The 15,590-nt window shown below is 43.7% G+C and overlaps 1 protein-coding gene across 1 annotated transcript; it reads left to right on the forward strand.

Moving 5' to 3' along the window:
• Positions 1 to 8,622: 8,622 nt before the first annotated feature.
• LOC121984141 (premnaspirodiene oxygenase-like) lies at positions 8,623 to 10,447 on the forward strand. Its single transcript, XM_042536947.1, has 2 exons — positions 8,623 to 9,543; positions 9,663 to 10,447. The coding sequence occupies exons 1-2, from the start codon at positions 8,653 to 8,655 to the stop codon at positions 10,290 to 10,292; spliced, it is 1,521 nt and encodes a 506-aa protein (XP_042392881.1). The 5' UTR covers positions 8,623 to 8,652; the 3' UTR covers positions 10,293 to 10,447.
• Positions 10,448 to 15,590: the final 5,143 nt, after the last annotated feature.

Here is a 15,590-nt window from a genome sequence, read left to right on the forward strand (position 1 = left end):
ATTAAATTGCAACTATGAGAAAATTTCGTTGCAAGAATTTTTGATTTGGATTATATTAAGTTCCCAGGAATGATAGATCTATCACTATATGATGTGGTTGAGATAATTGATGAACGTTTCTCTTTTTAAGCATTCCAATTAGTCATCTTGTTACCTGGTGCTCTTACTGCTTTTTCAACTATGATTCTTGATCTTGGTTTACTAATATATTATTTATGTGTTTTTATAGTTTACAAATCTCAAGTACTCCAGAGTTGAAATTGATGAAGTGCGGTTCGAGTGGGCTGAATGCATGCTAGATTACATTTGAAGTGCGGTTCTACCTTGATGTGTTAAAAGAATGTTTTACCTTGATTTTGATATCTATTAGCTAGCTTTTGATGTAAAAAGAATGTTTGGGTATTTTATGGATATTGTTGTAAGAAGATTATTTATATAATTTGTGAATATTTGTGTATTTTATGGATATTATTGAATGAATAATATTTGTATAATTTGTGAATATTTGTGTATTTTTTTTTTGTTATTGTCGGTTTTTCATTGTTTCGAAAATCAAATTGGTGCTATTAAAAATATACATATTACATCGGTTTTCCTAGTAGTAAAAACGGGTTATTACATTTACCGCTGCCAAAACTGGTGTTATTAACATACAATATTACATCGGTTTTACACCGTTAATGAAACGGTGTCGTTAAGTGATATTACACCGGTTAATAACCGATTCGAAGACCGGTGTCGTTAAGAGATACTACACCGGTTTTAACCCGATGTCTAAAATGACAGACTTTTAACATCGGCTTCATAGACATCGGTCGAAAATGAAATAGACACCGGTGGAAAACCGATGTCTATGAAGGTTTTTGTTGTAGTGATTCTCGAGGCATGGTGCCAGTGTCCCCATACCAGCCTCATGATTTCCCTATCTTTTCCATCATAAATGTCATTTCATAAGAAGATGGGATGTGTCTGACTGACTTCCTTTGATATGACACCTGACGACGCACACTTTCTGCATGAGACTCGATAGTGCTTCCCTTCTGGCGATCCGACGGCTATCCTTCACAGTGTCGTTTCGATTGTCCGGCTCACATCCTATGCCCCTTAGTGGTTTTAGTTTAAAAACCCTAAAGGCATCGAGCATCTGTTCATCAATCTTCTTCTTCCCTCGATTTCTTCCTCTCTGCTTACTTGCCTTAGCGTCCGTGCTTTTCCTTCGTAAGTGTTCATTTCCCTTTTCCCCTGCTTCTGTATTTTTTGGATTATGGCAGGAGAGACTTTAGTCCCCTGGTATGCCTTCTTCCACTCTGATTTTGATAGGAGTGATCTTAAGTCAGTGCAATCTAGCTTGAAGCTTTATGAAGCCTACAACCTTCGAATCCCTGCGTCTGATGATCATCCCTGTTATCCTCCTCCCGATTATGTGACTTTCTTTAAGGACCTGCTTCTTGGTGGTCTTTGTTTCCCCATCCCCTTTTTCTTTTCAGAGTTGAGTCAGTATTTTTGTATCACTTTGTCTCAGTTTTCTCACAATGCCTTCCGTGCTATGTGCGGGATAGTAATCCTATGCAGTTTGCATGACATTCCCTTAACTCCTCAACTTTTTCATCATTTTTATTCCCTCAAACGATTAGAGTCCGGCGTTTTCATGGTGCAATCTCGGGCCAGGTGTAAGTTCTTCATGGGCATGCCTTCTTCTAATAAAGGTTGTAAGTCCCATTTTTTCTATGTCCAACTACCCGAGCCTGTGGCTTGGCCCACTGAGTGGCGCTCAAGTCTTTCCCCCCTCTGAGTTAAGTGACCATCAGCACAGGCCATATTGCTTTACTGCTTCTGGGAAATTGGACAGGGTGCAGCTCTAACTCCCTTCCCTACTACGGGAAAGCGTGTTGTATACCTTCTGGCTAAGCCCCATCCGGACGCCATTGACTGCACCTTTTAGTAAGATTAAAAAACTCTTCCCTCATATCTTCACTAACTGAGGTATCTTCTTTTACTTGTAGAAATCATCATGTTCAGAGCTTTTGATCTCGACTCCTCTACGAAGCCCAGTGGCATTCTACAGAAACGAGGAAGAGAGATTATGTCCGCCCAGGAGGTTCCCTAGACCAACACCTCAGCAATGAATCTTGCCCTTCATTGAAACCTCCCGCCACCGCTGCTTCTAGTGAGAAGACTTCTCCTCTAGCCTTTGAGCACTCCTTGTGCCTTCAACGCAAGAGGTGACGTGTTACTCCTTCAGTCCAGTCAACCTCCAAGAGGCCGCCCCTATTGCGGGTGTCTGCCTAGGCAAAGACTCCTTCCCTGGCAAGCACTCCAGCCTCCTCGGAGGATGCAACCTCTTCTCCTGTCCTTGCTCAAGTCACGGAACATACACCCTCTTGACCGAGGGGCCAGCCTGCAACTTCCACGTCTTCTCTACCTCCAGCATCCTTGGTTCAACCATCTTCTGTGGCTCCTGCGCCTTCCTCCTGCTCTAAAGACTGCTCCAAGGGGCAGTATGTATTCACTTCCTCCTTTCAACTACTGTCCTTCCAAGTGCTAGGCCCAGCCTCTTCTTCTAGCACTTCCCCCAACTGTGGCCAGGTATAGCTACATGGCACCCTGGTTGACTCATGGAAGAACACAACCAACCAGATTTTGGAATGCCCTCAGTTGGATTTGTTCAACACATTTTTCCAACAAATGGTATCGGTAAGTTTTAGCTGCTCCCTCTCTATATCCTCGAAACATTGCTGATCTGGTGCTCTTTGTAGACCTATTTCATGGGGTTGAGCATCCCTCAGTTTGTGGCTGGTCTTCGTCGAGAAAATGAGTTCTTAAGGGCTCATATTCAAGAATTGACGTCTCCTATGACAGCGGGTCGAATTTTCGATCTAACGACCCCGGAGAGTTTACTACAATCTCACTTGCAAACGGCAGAGGACCAAACTCGAACCACCCGGGACCTAGCCCATGTTGAGTCTGATAAGGTGAAGTCACTAGAGTCCACCTTAAAGACTAATGCGGCTAAACTTAAGTCCGAGGGTCTGAGACACGTCCAATCCTGACCATGTTGGAGGTGAATGAAATAAAGGTTGCTAGCCTCTCCTTCCAACTACAGGACCTGCAAGAGGCCCACGCCTCCCTATGGACCGACTTGGCCACTAAAATGGTTGAATTGTCTATCAATGCCGATCGGGAGGTAGCCCTTTAGAAACAAGTGGATGCAGCTTAGGCTACCATCAAGTTTATGTGGGAGGAGTTTTTGGCGGCCCAATCCGAGGCAATGGCTACATGCCAGGAGCTAATCGGGGCATGAGCTAACCTGAACAAGGTCCAGGAAGAGCTGGAGGAGTATTGGGTGGGGGAGGACTCTTGTCTTGTAGCTTCCAAGGATTTTGGGGCTAAGGTGGGCCGCCTCATCAACCAGATGCTTTGCTATGGCGGTGAAGGGGCTATGGTGCAGCTACAAGAGAAGGGTATGCTACAATCAACCCCACCTAAAGGCTTCTTAGATCACACCTGCCTATTCAATGAGCTCCCCGAAGAAACTTTCCCTATTTTTGAATAACATGGAGCGTCTTGTAACTATCTTCCTTTGTTTAACCATGTCGTACTGTCCTAAACTTTCTTTTGAATTTTAGAACTATGGATATTGTGGATATTGAGTAAATGGATATGCTGTTAGCGAGCTGTGTCGCTTGAATATCCGTCGAGCTCACCCAGGACCCTTTGACATTTTTATTTTTACAGCTAAGTGATAAACCAAGTGCCTGACCACTTGGTGGATGCCCGGTCGGCCCATCCATCCGGGCAGGTATCATTGCAGGAGAGGAACACTTCCCTTGGTCATGACTTATTGTGAACACTAGTCACTCTATTTTTTCGGGTGAATCATACTATGTCAATGTCAGATGCTCATTCAGTCGTGACCTACAGCGACTTCAGAGTCACCCCACTTGCCCAGGCGAGGGTTGCTATAGCCTCGTCTGTTCCCAATGTCATAAAGACTTCCATTCCCTTTCTACCACGTGGCCTCTGATCCACCCTTTCCAGAAAAGACAAACCCCAGCGTGATTTTTTATGATGATCCACTGACTGACGTAACCTCCTTACCCCTAATTGACGCCATCCACTTCTACTATGATCCGTGAGATTGGTGCTGATACAGAGGTGTTGCGCCTTGTGCCCCCTCTGCTTACTATAAATAGCCCCCTTCAACTTCTATACGAGATTTCTCGTTGATAGTTAGAGGTGTCTCCCCTTCTCTTCCTTCTTCTCTAATTTGGCCTTCCTTTCTTCCTTCTGTAAATTCTCCATGGATCCTTCATATTATAGCTGGTCTTTGTTTTCCCATCCACCCCTTTTTTTTATGTGAGTCGCTACTTCTACATTTCCCTTTGTCAACTTACTCTCAATTCCATCCAGATCCTATGCGCATTTGTCCTCATTTGTCGCTTATGTGACATTTGCCCGACTTCTCGCTTGTTTCATTACTTTTTCACCCCTTGATGCCATGGTGAGGGTTTCTTTCATTTTCAGGCTTGCCCTAGGATGACCCTTTTTGTTCCCCTACCTCCTTTAGAGCCAGAGTAGAAAGAGAAATATATTTTTCTTAGCTTCCCTTTTACCGTAACGTGGCCCACCGAGCGCCTATCACCTCTTCCTTCTATGCCTTTCTTAGGAGACTTTTGTTCAGACCCCACATTTATAGAGGCGTCGGCGCAACTAGCTAGCTGGTGCTTTGATCTACGCGTGCTGCCGACGAAGGACATTCTGTATCTATTTAGGCTAAGCTACGTTCCTTCAAAACTGCCACACTCTCTAGGTAAGTACTATTCTTGCCTCAGCTTGCTTTTGCCTTCATATTCTAACCCTTACTTCGCTGTAGCAGACACTCTCGCTCGGACGTCTGTGATTACGTCCCTTCCACTGAGTGCTCTAGAAATAAATCGCCGAGGGCGAATAATCCTGAGCGAGAGGGGCCACCCGCCTTGCATTTTGACCACTCCCCAGACGACCGCGACTACTTTTACCTCTAGTCCTTCTGCCCCTCAAGCAGCATAGGCTATTCCTTCTATTCCTTATCCTACTAAAAAAACTCCACTTGCTCCTCCCGCTCATCATGCCATGACTCCGGAAGAGGGATCAGATTTAAACAAGCGGTCGCTCATACGTCAGCCGAGGCTCAGACCTATTGAGGCCTCCACTGCAGTGGGGCCTCCTCCACAACCCAGATACCCAGGCCGGCTCCAGTCTTTACTCCAGAGCCAAGATTTTCGGGCGTCTCTACTATTCCCCCTGAAATTCAAACAGAGCCTAACCGAGGGAAAGTTCTGGTCGATAGGGAAGAGAGAGCTCTAGGGAGGCGATCTCTGCCAATTGCCCCGGTCGAGCTTTCCTCCTCCCGACCTTCTACTTCCACCCGACCTGGTCCTAGCAGGACTCCTCCAGGATCCTCCAAGTCCCGAGTGTTCCACTTTCATGCCATGGTGCTCTCTCAATGGGGCTGCATCATGACCCCCCTCTTCACACTGGATCAGTCGTGCTAAAGGGGCGCCTGAATGGATTCTATGGGGTAGATAGATGCCATCACATTTCCCTCCCAAGTAGACGTCTTCTCCGAAGATGCTGCTACGGTAAGCCTTTACCCTCTTTTATTGCTCTTCTCTTTCAATTTTGACTGACCTTTTCTATGCCTAGTTCTTCACCGCAGGGTTACACTTGACCCAACTGCCCATGGATATGTATCGGTAGAATAAGATCTTGAAAGATAGCATGACCTGGCAGTCAATCTTTTATAGGATGATAAGAAGAAACTTGAAGCCCTCCACTAAATAGCCGATGCCAAGTATCGTGAGGAGTTGGCCCTCAAGGAGAATGCATTGTCGGAGTTGTCCCAGCAAACTGAGGCCCTGGATAACTTCAAGCTTATGCATAAGCAGGAGATGGACCACTGGGCTAACGAACTCAACTCCGAAGACCTGCTCCTCATGGACTATTGAAAAGATTTGGAATCTTAGACCATCGAATTGGGTTCCTTATAGATGGAGCTATCTCAAGTCCGATCTGCCCTATCTAACTCAGCTGTTGCCCTGGAAGCTTATAAGGAAGCGGAGAGTGATCGCCTTCAGACTAGTCGAGAAGAGTACATGCACTCTCCAGAGTTTGGTTCCTAAGTGGGAGACCGCTTTGTCCGGTCGCTTGCCTATGGGGCAATAAGGGCAGTCTAGCAACTTAAGGAAGGAGGGTACATATTGTCTAACCCTCCGAAGGACTTCTTGGACCACCATCGGATCATTAAAGAAATGTCTGATGATGTTTTTTCAGAGTTCAAATGATTCTCTGTATAGTACATCTATTACTTGTTTACAGCCACTATTTATAAAAGCTTATTTCTAGTTTTCACGTCCCTATTTTCTGTTCATACCTCACGACTTTTCCTTAGGCTAGGTCCTATCATGAGGATGCTTTCTAGCTTGGGTCATTGGGTGAGTGTGAGTAAGACAAAACTTATTATACTGAGAGTTGCACGAGCGAATGAGATTTTTAGATCCCTACTTGATTAGGCCTGAGCTGTCAGTCGAGGTCTAGAGGAGTTCTGCTAGAGGCTTGCACTAGGAGAGGAGCACTAGGACCCGACCAGGTCCTATGCATTGAGGACTTCAAGAGTACCTCAATTTTTGTGACTCTCCAAAAGACTTAAGCATAATCCTGGCCGGGTTCTCCTGACCAGACACTTTGTGCATATGCCAGTAGTGCTTACTTCTCAATCTGGAATCTTTCTTTCAAACAAATGTTAGTACAAAAACTAACAAACTCAGGTATGGTAAGGCTGAAGGTAATTAGCACTCCATACGCGGTCTAACTTTTTACCCTGAGCATCCTGCAGGTAGTAGGCACCTGACGCGAGCTTTTTAATAATTTTATATTGACGATCCCGCTAAGGTGCTAGCTTAGTTAGCTCTCCCACTGGCTTTATCCTTTTCCATACATAGTGCCCTCTTCGAAGAAATGAGGGATCACTTTGTTATCATAGTTTTGTCACATCCGTTGTCAATACACAGTTAATCGAGTGGTCATTCTCTCTCGGAGTTCACTGATAAGATCCAGCTCTAAAAGCTACCGTTCGATATTCTCTATGTCGTATAGTAATCGCCGGATGGATGTAACCCCAACCTCAACCGGCACGACTGCTTCGCTACCATAGACGAGGTGAAACAGAGTGAGCCCCGTACTTTCTCGTAGAGTCGTTCAGTATGTCCAAAGGATACTAGGGAATTCTTCAACCCAATCATCACCTATATGGTTCAATTTAATCTTGAGCCCCTTTATTATCTCTCTATTGATGCTCAATGGAAAAAAATGGAAGGCTGGAGAGTTGGATAGAGACGGTCGGAGAGGTCAATGCAAAGGAAAAGGAGGGAATTTAAACAAAATAAATAAAATCTTTTATGAATTTCTTTGAATGTTTCTTTGAATTTCTTTTATGAATCTCTCTGCTGACCTGACCTTCTTTGCATTTACATTCACCAATGGTGAATTCCCGAAGCAAGAGGCAAGCTCACTTAATGGTTGGTCAATGCGATAAGTCAATATTTAATTTAGTGAAATTTCACAGCCGTTGATTTGTCAATCCACAAAAATATAAAATGAATTGTTACAGTAGAAAATTAAATATAAAATCTCTGTTTAGTCTAATTCCTTCTCTTCGATCTTATTCCACTGCTATGATTTTCAATGGCGAAGAAAACACAAAGTAAAACATAACGATATTGACAACCTAAAAATTTCCACAATTCTAATTTTCAATGGTGAAAGAACACACAAGGCAACGTCAGAGGACATTGACGATCTAGAAATATCTCCTCCAAAATCAACAATAACTTCAGATTATACATTTCTCCTTTTATTTTTGTTGCTTGAACTCAAATTTCAAAAGTGGGCTGAGAAAATTTAAATTTTGACGATTAGTTTGTCATTGGAAACCGTCGTTATACATAAGCTATTTATCTCGTGCCATTTATATCCAACTATTTATCATGTTAGTTAGAAGACTCTAAACTCTGTTTTATAATTATTGTTCGATCATATATTCTATACAATGAATTGAATTTTTTACCTTTAATTTTATATCCAATATAAATAAGTACGCCCATCATTATCAACAGCAGAAAATTATGAATTTTAAATCTTAAACCATAGCAAATACTCCATCCACTAGCCAGGGATTAAATAGGAAGAAAAAAGATGGCGTGTTCAAAGATCCAATCATATTAGATAATAATTTTGCTTTAGGAAATAAAATAAGGAAATTAAAATTGGTGCCGTAGTGTCACCGCAGCCTTGGCTTATCTGTAGGAAGTGGACATGGAGATGCCGTGTCTTATCATCCGCCTCGCGTTTCCATCGGCAGACGCCGGTACGAAGAAGGCAGCGAGGTTGACTTTGACGTGACAGGAAGAATGGACTCGATTTTAAGCCAGACCTCAGATTCAGCTAAAATTTATTTGTTACATAGCTTCAGGGAAGAATTGTTCAACGGATCAAGACTTTGGGTATTGACGAGTTGATCCAAGGTTCGGCCATCAATTTTGGACTGTTGACTTAGCTGCTATATAGCTCCCATTTTGCTGTCCAAATTAGCACACACAAGCTGCGAGGGTCAAGATGGAGTTACAGTTACAGGTGCCTTCCCTTCCCGTCTTGCTCTCCATCTTCTTGGTTCTTCTGATCATCGTCAGGAGGATCTTCAGCTCCAAGCCTAAGCACGTAGGGCCGGAGTTTCCCACCCCCTCAAGGCTTCCCTTCATCGGCAGCATTCATCTTCTCATTGGCAAGTTGCCCCACCATGCGCTCCGCGACCTGGCTCGCAAGCATGGGAATGTCATGAAACTCCGCCTCGGCCAAGTCGACCAAATCATACTCAGCTCACGGGAGGGCGCGCAGCAGGTGCTCAAGGCGCAGGACGCCAACTTCGCCTTTCGCCCTGAGTTCACCGCCGCCAAGATCATTGCGTACGGCCAGAGCGACATCGCCTTCTCCAACGGCGAGTACTGGCGCCAGCTGCGCAAGATCTGCGTCATGGAGCTGCTCGGCGCGAAGCGTGTCAAGTCATTTGTGTCTTTGAGAAAAGAGCAGGTGGGTCGTCTCATGAGCGACGTCAGCAACGCTGCTGCCATCGGGAAGCCAGTCAATCTGGGGGAGAGGCTGAACGAGTTAACCAACTCCATCGTGGTCCAAGCTTCGTTTGGGAGAAGGTGCCAGCAACAGAAGAAGTTCATGGAGACCATCAAGGAAGTCATCAAACTGGCTAGCGGATTTAGCGTTGGTGATCTCTTTCCGTCTCTCCAGGTTGTTGATATCCTCACTGGATTTAGCACTCAGTTAAAGAAATATCACAAGAAACTAGATGTGATCCTGGATGCGACAATCAAGGAGCATCAGATGAACCGCGATGCAGGTGAAGAGGAGGATCTTATTGATGTTTTACTCAGGCTCAAAGACGAAGGCAATCTAGAAGTGCCAATCTCATTTGACAACATCAAGGCTGTTGTGATTGTGAGTAATACATATCTGTGCCTATATATATTTCATATAGCTAGCAACAGATTATTCAAATTTATTTATAATTAATTAATTAATTAATTAATGATTTCTTCATTGGTTGATTTGAGCAGGATATGTTTGCTGGAGGAACGGAGACAACCGCAAACACCATTGAATGGGCTATGTCTGAGCTCATGTTGCGCCCTTCCACATTACAGAGAGCTCAAAAAGAGGTCAGAGAAGCTATGAAGGATAAAGGTTACATCGAGGAGACTGATGTTCCACAATTTAACTATCTCCATGAAGTGGTCAAAGAAACTTTAAGGTTGCATCCGCCATTCCCCCTCTTGTTTCCACGAGTGGCTCAAGAGACTACTGAAGTTCTCGGCTACACACTTCCTGCTGGAACAAGAGTCCTCGTCAATGTCTGGGCACTAGGAAGGGATCCAAGATACTGGAAGGATGCCGAGATCTTTAAGCCCGAGAGATTCGAAGAAGGTGTCGACAAAGAATTCAAAGGCAATGACTTTGAGTTCTTGCCATTCGGTGCCGGTAGAAGGATGTGTGCAGGCATGACCTTTGGATTGACCACTTTGGAGCTGGCATTGTCTCAGCTTCTGTTCCACTTCGATTGGGCATTTCCGAAAGGAGTGAAAGCAGAGGACATTGACATGTCTGAATCTTTCGGAGCAAGCGCTTCAAGGAAGGTTAATCTTCTCTTAGTTCCTTCACCTCGCTACCCCTTGCGGTCCTCCGAGTAAAAGAGAAAAGTTACACATTGAAGCATTACCTTTCACGAGCAGTTATAGCTAGCTCTGTTGGCAATAAGAAGTTTAATTAGAGAAGTTTATAGCATATGTACGTGATGTATTTTGAAATTTTTATAAAGTGGGCGTGCTTAAATATTTGTTCAAAATATCCAGGGTGTGTTTTGGTTTGGGCATTTTTATTTTATGAAAAATGCGTATTTCTAAAAAAAAATGATGTTTAATTTATATTTTTTATATCGGTTTTTAAAAAAAATAGATAATATTTTTTTTAAAAAAATAGAGAATGCATAAAAGTTATTTTCTATTTTCTAAAAAATACATATTTTTCAGAAAATGAAAATAAAAAATACGTAAAATTAAACACACCCTTAGTTTTTCCATTTAGTTAAAAATAGGTCTAGTTTTAGAGAGAGAACAATAAAACACCATTGATATGACAAATAAGGTGGGTCGTAAGTCAGGATTGAAATGAAGGTCTGTTGGCATGATGGTCAAAGTCAAGAAAGGGTCAACACTCGGAATTAGTAAATTCATTTGGTTCGGCCGAGTGGTCTAGCCGATCGGGCACTAGGTCGATCGGACCCTGAGTCCCTCAGAGTCGATAAAACCTCAAGCTATATCAGTGACATTTAGAGATGATTCAGGTGTCTCTGTTGAGTGCTTTGACTGATCAGACCAGAGGTATGATCAGACATACTGGACACATGACCCAACTGAATCAAATACTTTACACGAATATAAGGGTTGAGGGAAGGCCGAGCTTCTGAGAAGGTTTCCATTCTTTAGGCGACTCGATCCCATCCACAAGAGGAGGTTGATCGAACTACCAAGGGGCGTTTAGTCGATTAGCTCTCCATGTCGAAGGCCCATCAACCCAATGGCCTAATATTTCCTTTTGGTGTTTTGTATAATAACTGTCAGAGAATCAAGTGAATATTCTCTGTGATGTTTGTGTGAGTAAGCTTCTACCCTGCAAAAACAAAGAAATGGTAGGTCCATTTTGAAAAGTTATCAGTGTCAGAATATTGCTGCAAGGAGCACCAGACGAGAACCTAAGTTTTGATTATGGCAAATGATCCAAAGTTAAGTGGTCTTGTGATCTAACAAGGTTCTTGAACTTGCAGGAAAGTCCTCAGTTGTCTTAGACAAAAGTCCTAGTGGATTCTAGGCAGATGGAAAACCCTAGGGGGTGGTAACCCTAGGTCCTAGGGGGCGGTAACCGTAGGTGATGGAAAGTCCTAGCTGTGGTTAGGCAGGTAGAAAACCCTAGGGGGTGGTAACCCTAGGCTATGGAAAACTCTAGGTTCTAGGGGGTGGTAACCCTAGGTTATGAAAAACTCTAGGGGGAGGTAATCCTAGGTTGTAGGGGGTGGTAACCTTAGATGGAAAGTCTGGACGGGTCATGAAGCGGACGTCCAGCAGAAAGTCCAGTCGGTCTGGAGGATCGGTCTAGCAACAGGTAATCTCTCTTAAGAGGAGTAGGTGAGGACGCGTTCCCCATTGAGGGAATAGTAGGCGTTAGTTCGACATAGAATTTCCGGAGGAAATTTGAAGTCAGCACCTGACAGTCCAAAGGTTGTCAAGTTATTGATTTATATATTATTTGCTATTTTGTCTAACTCTATTTTGCAGGAAACTAACAATTTTTACAAGGTCAGACTTAGCCTTGATTGGTCGACAAAACCGAGGGATGGGTCGACGGAACCGGGGATTAGTCGACCGAACATCTAAATCAAACAGATAGATTTCTAGTCAGATGAACGGGTTCGATCGAATAGTAGATATACGATGATCAAAATCAGGCCGGATTGATCAGATCATACCAGATAAGCCAGTAAGGATAGCGGGATTGATCGACCGAATGACGGGATTGGTCGACCGAATGAGGACTCATCCGAAGCTGAATCTGGACTGGAAGACAGATTGATTCAGGCAGGATCGGTCGACCAAACCAGGGGATCGGTTGACCGATCAGCGATGAGTCAAACCTAATCCCGAGATCAATGGATCTAGATCATGCCTAACTTGGCTATTTAAGGAGGGCTCGACCAATTGCTTCAACAATACAATTTTCGAGATCAATAACGAACAACTGTTACTCTCTTCAACGCTGCTTCAACAACCGATGAAAGACTTCTAATTCTATTGTTGTTGGTAACTTTGTTATATTGTACTTCAAGTTTTGTAATCTTTATTCGAACTATTAGTGATTGCCCACCGAAAGAGATCAACGATCGCGGGCCTTGGAGTAGGAGTCGTCACAAGCTCCGAACCAAGTAAAAGAAATTATGTTAGCATTGCTTTTGTCTTGTTCTTTATTCTCCTGCGTTATTTTGAGTTTTTCGAAACGAACAAATTAGCCAAGAGTGCTATTCCCCCCCCCCCCCCCCCTCCCTCTCTAGCACGTCATCGATCCTACACAAAAGGGTCCTTTTTTTGCAATGCTTTGATATTCGTACAGAGAGTAAAATTAACACTATAAAAGGGTGTCTCCATCTACAAGCACAGATACGCTAATGCAAACACTACACTACACAACCTAAGGAATCCAAATTCGATTGTTCTTCACTACTGTTCATTACATTCCTCTTGGACACTTGTTTGACTTGAGCGTTGGAGTGTCTGTACCGAGGACCCCTTCCTGACCTGATTATTGATGATTTTCCTCTACTTTCTATTTTTGACACGCAAGATCACACATCATCTTCAATTTCTAGTGTAGAGTCTTTTCATAGTCAATATCAGAGCCACGTGCCTAGTGTTTCATCTCTCCTGATTTCAAATAGGATCAAATTTGACGCCGTTTATGGGAATCTTCACCTGAATATAAAACACAAAGATGGAAGAGACTATACAACTTACTACAGTTACTTTGTCGCAAGAAGACTTGGAGTTGCTAATAGTTGTCTGAGCACAGAGATTGGTACAATAACAACAAGTAACAGTCGAGTGTCCTTTACAGAATGACCCCGTTGTATCAATGACAAGCATTCACATCAAGCGAGGGACCCAAGTGGAAGGGCTGACTGGGTTCCAACCAATTCTTCCTCCTCTGAACGGCTTCGTGCAAGGGTCTGCATAGTTGATCATCTTGCCGCCCATGGCGCCCTCCCTAGTTGCATATCACAGGGCACTATTCTGCATGACATTCGATGATATGGGCCTAGTAGAAAGCCCTCAAGTATCATTCTCTGGAGATGTGTCCGCTCGAAATTTCTGAAAGGGGAAACCCCGATGGCTAGTAGCTCTCCCAAGAGGATCAGTATGCCATTCTCCTAAGAAATTGGAGGACAAACTGCTAAGTCACTTCTAACCCTTAACGATCAGAGAGTATGGAGGAGTGACCGACTCAAAGAATCGTCTACTCAAATTTGAAAATGCAATCATCTTTTATCAATACACGGATGATGTTAAGTGTCAAGTATTTCTTACCACTCTTTCTGGCTCGACACAAAGATGGTTCAACTGACTTTCGGCTGAGTCCATTCTCTACTTCAAGGATTTTCACAACGCATTCCTCCACCATTTTGCTAGTAGCCGCCACTACCACAAAACCACATTGAGCATATTTTCCCTCAAACAGGGGTCTAAGGAAGCGTTGAGGGCGTACATCAAAAGATTCAATCAGGTGGCCATGGACGTCCCATCGGCCATCTCAAAGATCCTAGTGAGTGCCTTCTCCCAGGGACTCACTAATGGGGACTTCTTCCGATCCCTGATCAAAAAATCCCCCAAAGACTTCAATCATATGTTAGGACGGGAAACTAAATACACCAATGTAAAGGAGGCATAGTTCGCTAGGAAGAAGGAGGTTGTCGCACCTGCTCTTGTCTCTGCCCCTAAGCACTGAGCCCCTCTCTTGCCTCTGCCAAACAAAGGACATCGATTGGGACCCCAACTGCACCACCACGACACTACAACAAAATTGTTAAAAGACAACACCACAAAGACAACGGTTTTAGAAGGAACTGTTGTTAATTTGGTAAAAGACAACGATTTTTGACAAAATCGTTGTCTTTGAGCGGCAAAAAAAAAAAAGACAACAGTTTTGTAAAAATCATTATCGTTGAGCGACTTTTTGTAAAATCAACAACACCTTTTACAATAGTTTTCTAAAACTGTTGTCTTTAAGCACTTTTTTAGGGGTCAAAGACAACAGTTTAATAAACTGTTGTCTTTGACTTTATTCTTTCACCGTTTTTCCCCTTCTTCATTTTTGTTGTAGCAGTGGTTTGCTTCCCTCTCTCCGAAAATTTTTTGGCACCCTGTTTTCCCCCCTTAGCCTACCCGAACCCTAAACCTCTCTCCTCATACAATCTTTCTCCTCATATAGCTCTAGGCGAGTGTGGAAGTATGCCCCCTTTTTTAAAACGTGAGGTAGGAGCGTGGGTGGTTGCTGTTGCTTGTGCAGATTGCTGGGTGGAGGTGGAAGCGGAGGCGTAGGTGACTCTGGTCGATAATTTTGCCGGTCGATGCTTGAGACGTCTCTTCTCTGGTAGGATTGGTTATGCTCTTCTTCCAATTGAAAGCCACATTTGGAAGAAATGTCTTTTGATTCTTTTCTAGCTGGATGCCTGTGATGCTTGCCCTTGACTATGCCCTCCCTGTCTGCTCCCCAGCTGTTCATGTGTCAAATGCCTCTGCTTGTTCTTGCAGTATTGGAATCACCGCTTCATTTTTGAAGCCCTAAACTAAAGGCTTCTCTCACTCACTGTCTTCGTCGTCTCCTTCTCCAATCCTCCCATGGCGGTGGCGACTCTCCATTCCATCGCCTCTTGATCCAGCTGAGTTATTCCTTCATGGCACCCGTCGCCCCTGCAGCAGACCGTATCCTTCCTTCTTCTCCTTGCTTGTCGGCTCAGCTTCGAGGGTTCTTGGAAGGGTTTATGCGGGGGTTCCTTGATCGATCGTGAATGATCACTTTTGGTTCCATTTCCTTTCTCTTTTCGTGTTTCTTTCTTAGCCGGTTGAGGTTTTGGATCCCGTAGCTTTCTTCTTCTTCTTTTTTCTGTAAATGGTGCTTCTTAGATCTTTGTTAGGGTTCTTTTCAATCATAGAGAAACTTGTATCAGGTTAGTTTATGCATTTCAGTTTCGCACTTTCTCGGTCATCTCAGCTTTTAGCTTTTCTTGCCAAAAAGATCGCTTTGTCTGGTTGGTATTGTCCTTAATGCTACACTGCAAAGGCTTCAAATTTATTACAGAAGCTGTCTTTGGATCCTCAGCCAAAGTCCAAAGATGTTGTTGAAGCTACCAAGCAGGTAATAGTTTTTATTCAGTGTAGTTTTTT

The sequence above is a fragment of the Zingiber officinale genome, chromosome 5B, assembly GCF_018446385.1.
Source record: "Zingiber officinale cultivar Zhangliang chromosome 5B, Zo_v1.1, whole genome shotgun sequence".
In the NCBI taxonomy this organism is placed as follows: Eukaryota; Viridiplantae; Streptophyta; class Magnoliopsida; order Zingiberales; family Zingiberaceae; genus Zingiber; species Zingiber officinale.